Below are 7,500 nucleotides of genomic sequence, written 5' to 3'. Positions count from 1 at the left end.
AAAGGGAAAGCAGGGTTGTTCTGAAAACTGCATTAATTTAAGGTAACTTGTAAAATAGGCTAATCCTGGGACTTTGGTAGACATTTTATTCTTATGATGGTTAAAAAATATTTTAAAACAAGATAAAAATTATCTTCCTAATGATTACTGTCTATGAAAAGAGACATAACTCCAACAAAATACGGAACCTATTCAAAGTGTTATGTCTAGCTTTTTTAAAAGATTGTTCTTGAAAACAATGCCTAAAGGTTAAAACATTATTCAGTTCATATACTCTAAGATAACTTTCTAAATACTGTTGTTATTTAAAATAACAATTCTATTAAATTTGACTGTCATGTGGGCATTTGCTTTAACTTTCGAGATGCATTCTGTCTCACACGTTAACTTAAAACTGTGAACGATGTATCACTTAATTTGAAACATTTTTCAATAATAATCATTATATTTTCATTTTAATGATTTTTTAAGCATTTGGTCTGAATGGAATCCAGAATTTTCAAGAAATAAGTTCTATTTTAAGGCAAATCACACATAATCTTGTTGTCAAAACAGGTATATTCATTCTGACCTAATGTAAGTATATGCTTTGATAGCTTTCTGTTTTCTGTCCCTATTTCCACAGACCCGAATCAGTGAAGAATGGAGTGGCTATTCTTTGGTTGAAAAGAATATGTCATTGACAAACAAAATTGGGAAAAATGAACCCATCACAGAAAAAGAATAATGGGCTACTTAAAAGTGTACCTTTACTGGGCAGTTGTTGACTTCTCTAGATTTAAATGAGAACAGCATTTTACGAGCCACTAGCAAAAAAAATAAAAAATAAAAAAAACACAAAACGTGCCCTTTAACGTGATCAAAAGATGTATATTCAAAACATCATGGAAGGAGTTTTCAAGAAAAGCAACATAAACGATCACAGTGTTTAGACGGTTCACAATCTCTCAGCACATTTCAACTAATTAACAGCTAATATTTGCAGCTATCACAGGCAAGCATCTGTGTTATGAAAAGTCCTTGTGGTCCTTTTCACCTTAGCTTAGACTTGGAAGAAATTCATTGTATAAGCAAGTATCAAGTAATGTGGCCCTCTGGTGGAAAACGAAGTATCACGTTCTGCAGCACAATGTTCGACAGTAAACTAGAAGCTATCCAGTATTTGTTACAAAGCTTTACAGATCCTCCCGAATATCACCCTGTGAACTTAATTAATAGCTTGACACCTGAAGGGCACTCTGGCGCCGGCATGACGTAACGAAGATGAAAAATCCCATCTTTCCTGAGACTTTGCTTAGGTTCCAAATAACAACAAATTCTCAGCGTCCCTCCGCTGCACACAACATGCTCAATTTGCTACGAATACATCTCTCACCCTGAAGCAAACAGGCTGATGGGGCTTAAGGAATCACCGAAGAAAACAAAACTTACCTGCTGTTGTTGCAGGTGCAGCAGTTCTACCGGGCTAACATCTGAGCTGGTGTCACCACTTGATCTTCCATCTCTGCTGCCAGCATCTAATTGGCTGCTTAGAGCGCTCATTCCATTTTGATTCATTGAACTGTTGCTTATTGTCTCTGTCGCAGATTCCTGCATCATGACTTAATACCTAAAAGTGATTAAGAAGTATCAATTAACACACGTTACACCTTCACACTTCCATTATCAAGATGTCCCTCTCTGCCAATTACAGAGACAGCATCTTTAGAAGGGGGGAAAAAAACCCGCCTTGAACAGTCATTTACCAAGAAAAGCAATACAAATTCAGCTTTCGTCCAGATACTAATCACTGAAATTATGGTTTCTATAAGCAATTTTTGTGTGGTTACATTTAACAGCCAAAGTAACATACCATGCATAGAGCATGGTCAATAGCATTTATGAACGACCACATTTTAAAGTCTACCTATAAAACCAGCTTAAATGAAGGCACGATTGCACACTCTGTTCTGTTTCCTATTATCTACCTTTGACAACCATGGATGACTATACAGCCTTATTTTAAATATTCACTATCTTGATTCTGTCAGAATTTTACAGCACATCTTATGCAAGGCTGTTGTTTAATGATGCACAGCTAATCATACAAAATTAAAATTTTGTAAGGGTGTTACAAATCATATGGTATCAACCAATGATAAATAGTATAATGGGTTTCTTTTTTTTTGTGACTAAATAAAATTTTGCCTTGGAGGCACTTTAAGAAAAAGCTCCTGCTGCAAACACGTCAGATATTGCCTATTTTTTTAATCAAACAGCTCATATTCATTTATTTTTCTGACATTTAAAACATTTAATACTGTCCTTCCTGGGAAGTAATTAAGCTTATGCATGAGCAGCAATCAAACTGTTCACTTGAAGATGACTTAAAACTCAATTTTAACATAGGCAAATAAATGAAAGTATATATAAAATTAATTTTCCAGGCATGTATTAGATATGAAAGCTGGAAATAAAATCTATCAAGAATATCACTAATGATTGTGCTAAAAACAGCATAAATTATGCATATTACCTTCTCTACAGTAATAAATGTTTTATCATTTTCACTGCATAAATATACTGTACTTTCAGGATAGCAATGAGATGCCCTGCCAAGATCAGTGGAAATCCTTGCAGTAAATAAAGAACCAATGTGCTCTTACAAACCAGAATTTCACAGTACATCTTGAATCTGTGGTTTAGAAAGATCAGTTTTGGCTCTCAGAGATATCTGAATCCTATCCTATAACCTAACAGCTGCACTCCTCTGTTTTACTTCTACGGACAGGATTTCAGAAACAACCTGGCTGTGCTGTGACTTTAATAGTAATGCTAGACAGACAGGGGACTTAGCCTAAAGTAAAGAAGGACGTTAAACTTATCACTCAATCTAATTTTTTGTAACTAGGCGATTTCACTGTTTTAAGCTTGGTCATATTTTAAGACTTTTGTCCATTAAATAATTTTAATGCACTTATTACAGAGCAAATGTAAGCTTAATGTCTTTTCGTGGCATGGAGAAACCCTCCTCCCCAGATTCTTACAAAATGTGATTATGGACACACACACACATAGACACACACATACACACACAGACACACACACACACAAACACAGATACATTTCCAATAGAGTTTTTTTGCATACTAATATTATAGTTATTAAAAATTAATGGTTATAATTTAATTGCTTTAACAGGTATTTTCATCAAAGTCCAAATTATTAGATTATTTCTAGGACTCTAAAAAGTCAATTAAAAAAAGAAAGACCTGCTGATTTCTAAAAGACCACCAGTAGCTGGGCTAGCAAAGCAAGTTAGTATAACAGAAACTACATATACAACTTAAAGCTGTTCTGATAAAAAAAGAAAAACAACAACAACAACAAATCTCTCATAATCACAAAGAAACAGTGTTATAACTATAGTAAACAACTTTTGAACCAAATGTGCTAATGAATAAATAGGTTTTGTTAAATAACCTTATTGAACATTAACAAAGAAAAATCATACAAATGAAAACTGATACACAGTGATGGATTTTATAGGGAAAAAAACAAAGCTAATACTCTTTTCTGAGATTAGGCAGCTAATAAGTATTCAAATTAGGCATAAATTTTACATGCACAATGTTTAAAATATTCAGAGAAAAGGTCTGATTGCCTTTACTACTTATATGAAAATTATAATTTGGGTCCTCTGCAACTGTAGAAACAGATAGATATAACTTCTTCTATATATTGCATTCAAATTTTACTTTTGACAATAGATCTTGAGTATATGTGTATGTATATGTTTTTACTTCATCATCCAAATTTATTTGAAAGACTTATCTCTGGGTGGAGTTTGCAACACAAAGAATACAAATTTTAAAAAACTGTATTTTAAGTATAGCAGACAAATGCAGTATTTAATATTAACCTTTGTGTAGTTAATGTCAGAACTAATTGGATGAATTAAAGAATTCTGCATATATTATTGTATTGTAATCAAGCCCACCAAATAATTAAGAATTATCAACAAGCAGAGTCATGGGTCTAAATCTTTATTACAATTTTAAAGAAAGACCCACATAACTTCCAATTCCTATTATCCAGAGGATTTTATTATACCTTGTGGAATTTTTGACTTTATAAAACCCTAGAGTATAAACTGTGATTCACATTTTTGGTTCAATCATCTAAGAGGTAGTAAAATCACGCTTAAGAAAAAACAGTAACAGTGACAGCACTTTTTTCTCTACAGAACAAAAGCATCTGACCCAACATTAATAGGCAAAAAGAAGGGCAATTGTGTAATCAGAGGATTCTAAATGTACATATCACCTAAAGAAGACAGCTGGGAGCATGTCCACTATAAAGGAGATCTGTCTTCAAGGATAATGAAGATGCTTTCCAGGATTCACTGAGTTTCTCCTAGTGATATCTCCACACCTATTTCCTACTAGAGAAATTATGTCAGGCACAATGTGAGGTGCTGTTTATCTTTTAAAGTATATTTTAAATAATTACAAATTCAGCATATTCTTTCAAAGTAGATGTACTTATGATCCCAAACACATCAAACTAAATTATTCATTCTTCTCAATCCTACCACAAACACTTTACAAAAATCAGTGAAAATAAATTCCGGATCATTAAAGGGAAAGGTGAAATTGGGAGTCGCTGTCTTAATGTTTGTCTGAACTGTTAGTTAAACCTTTAAATCTTTCATCATACACAACTTTTCAGCCACATCAGAAAATAACTCTTCAGATCTTGCACTCCAATGATACAATTCTACTCTTCTCCCTTGCATTAAGTTTTCCTTTCTTTCCTTTTTCTTTCTTCTTTTTTTTTAAGCAAGTCACTGTACAGATACTTATTCTCTACACCACTTCCCTTTTGAAACATTAAACTGACACTGGAACTGACTGCACAAGATTGCATTTTCTCTTCCTAAACAACTTGAATTGAAAGGTTACTTAGTGTAACAATATTTACTTGCAGAATTGTGTTGTTACCAAGGGTATAATGGATGGTGGCTATGCAGGTTTACGCAAGAATGAGTGAAGCATGAGGCATTAGCCATGTGTTTGACATGTTTCAAATTGCTATAATCCAGCATTAAACACACCCAGCAATTCATGCCATTTCTTGCAGCCATAATCTTGAATAAAGCGTGCACAACCACTTATTATATAAATTAGTATATGACTCCCTGTTATAGTCACAACAGTGCTTTTGTGTTTATTTTGCATCAAGATGTAGTCTTTTATTTGTACAAATAGCAGGATATAAAGACATAGCTCAATTAGACCTCCTTACTTTATGATAGGGTAGTATTGAATGCTAGACTTGTTGGTTTTATTTTTTCCTTTTAGAGTTATAGGTTCCATTGGTATAAAACTGTACCATGTGAGATAGACATTTGCCAGAGCGATAACAGAAACCTGCATATATCCTATTCCGTATTCACTATGATGTTCAAAAGTTTGATACTTGACCTGGGCCAGTACAGTTAACTGTGTTAACTACCACCAGGGACACTATTGGTCCTTGTTGCTTACTCAACTTCTTTTCTCTCAGGTTCTCTCTCTCTCTCTCTCTCTCTCACTGTTTCTCTCTCCCTCATCCTTCCTACCTCTTTCCTTTCCTTCTTCTCTTCCATCCCGTACCCCCTGTGTGTGTATATATGTGTGTAAATAGATAGATGTGGATACCTTGATCAATCAAACTAGGTATGTCGAGGATGGTTAAGAAGGGAAAAATAACCTCTACCACCCCCACGATCCCCCATCCACATAAATGGATGCTCCGTCTTACAATCTTGGTGCCTTTGTATTAAACCTTTTTTTTTTTTTTGTCATCTTACCATTTAATTAAAGCAAATGGATGGAGAAAATGACTTCCTGAGAGACTGAGAATAAATAACAGTCTATATAAAAAGTTTTAACTGCTTTATGTGAACTTTTCTTAAAATTATTTATAGTGACATCAAAGAACATTTCATGTCCAGTATTTTCCAGTGTCTAATTTATCAACCAAATATGTACATTGAATCCAAAAGATTTTGAATATGACAAAGAAAGAAAAGAATGAAATCAAAAAGTTATGTATTCTTAAATAACTCAATCACTTTTAAATTATCAGTATTAAATATTCTTAAATATTCCTATGCAAATTCACACAAGAAAGTGTTCAATATGAGGAAAACCTACACAGGCAACAAGAAACCATATACATTTACCTCAAAATATCAGTTAAATTCTTATTTTGAAAACTTGACTGAATTACAAAACTTTTGAAAGAAACTAGCATTTAAATAATGATAACTTCTGTGCTCTAGTGGAATTAATTCATCATGGACACCATGCACCATGCATTTGAAATCTAGTACTGCTTTGCTTAAAGTCTTTAATGCTAAGATTGCCTAATAAATCAAAATGCCAAATATGAAGGACATAGTTGAATGTGTAAGAACAAAAATTGAACAAGCACATGGATATTTTTAATTTTAAACAACTGAAACGAATTGTCTTTTAAAACATGATTTTGGAAAGGATATCTGCTATTACAGCAAGTGATATGATCTTTATTATAACAAGTGATATGGTCGTAAGTAAATCAAAATTAAGTTGTTTACAAAGTATCTGCCACTGCTCTTCACTTGTTTAAACAAAATGCCTAAAACGCTATTCACAAATTAAGGTTACCTTCCTGGGAAAAAAAACTCAACACTTTTAATTAGTAAAAATTCAAATTTTCATTCAAAAAGGTTAATATGTCAAACATACCAAGTTGTAGAGACATTTCAACATGGTGATTTTTAAAAATAATGGTCATGACTACCTTTAGCAAACAGAATACTGTTAGATCTCCAACAATGACAAACATCTGGGAAACATAGGAGTAGACCAAATGAAAATCTTATCTTTCACTTCAATCAGCTAATTAATTTAACAACTCAGTATGCTATGTTTTACTCCAGGATTAAAATTAACCTAAGTTTTAAAACACAAGTAACAAGACATAAAAATTTCATTATGGATATAGTATAAAATACTAAAATTAAGTATTTAATCTCTATGCTATTTCATTTAAATATAGTACAACCGCAAATTTGAAAGAATGGTAGCTATATAGATGTATTTTACTGCAATATTAGGATTCTGCATCTTAGAGCTCAATGATCCCCATTCACAACATGATTGGAAAGGAAATGATATTACTGATGATTCTGATGAACTAATTGTTCCCACATATATTTCAAAATTATATTTGCACATTAATCTTTATATCCAAAGTCTTGTTCTAGCCTCATACATTTATATAATTTCCATACTGAGCATCTATTTCTCAAACAGGTGAAAATGTATACCAAGTTTCAGTTTTAAAGGTACATATAAATGGTCAGTTTTCCTTTTAAGTGCACAAATTTTAATGCTAGTTTAATTCATTAGATTTTTTAATGTTTTAATGTTTAGTCCTTTATAACATTAATGTTTATTTATTTTTAAAAGCAGGGAAGAAGGAAGCTTA

The 7,500-nt window shown here is 32.6% G+C and overlaps 1 protein-coding gene across 1 annotated transcript in view; it reads right to left on the bottom strand.

The window, feature by feature from the left end:
* The window catches only part of FOXP2 (forkhead box P2), a 553,051-nt gene that overhangs the window by 248,656 nt on the left and 296,895 nt on the right, over positions 1–7,500 (bottom strand). The window contains exon 4 of the mRNA XM_080819149.1: positions 1,432–1,609. Within this exon, the coding sequence (XP_080675275.1) occupies positions 1,432–1,599 (168 nt within the window). The 5' untranslated portion in view covers positions 1,600–1,609. The remainder of the gene's footprint in view (positions 1–1,431; positions 1,610–7,500) is intronic.

This window comes from Martes martes (genome assembly GCF_963455335.1).
Source record: "Martes martes genome assembly, chromosome: 11".
In the NCBI taxonomy this organism is placed as follows: Eukaryota; Metazoa; Chordata; class Mammalia; order Carnivora; family Mustelidae; genus Martes; species Martes martes.
The sequence above is the reverse complement of the archived record's forward strand: the minus strand, read 5'-3'. Positions and strand labels throughout refer to the sequence as shown.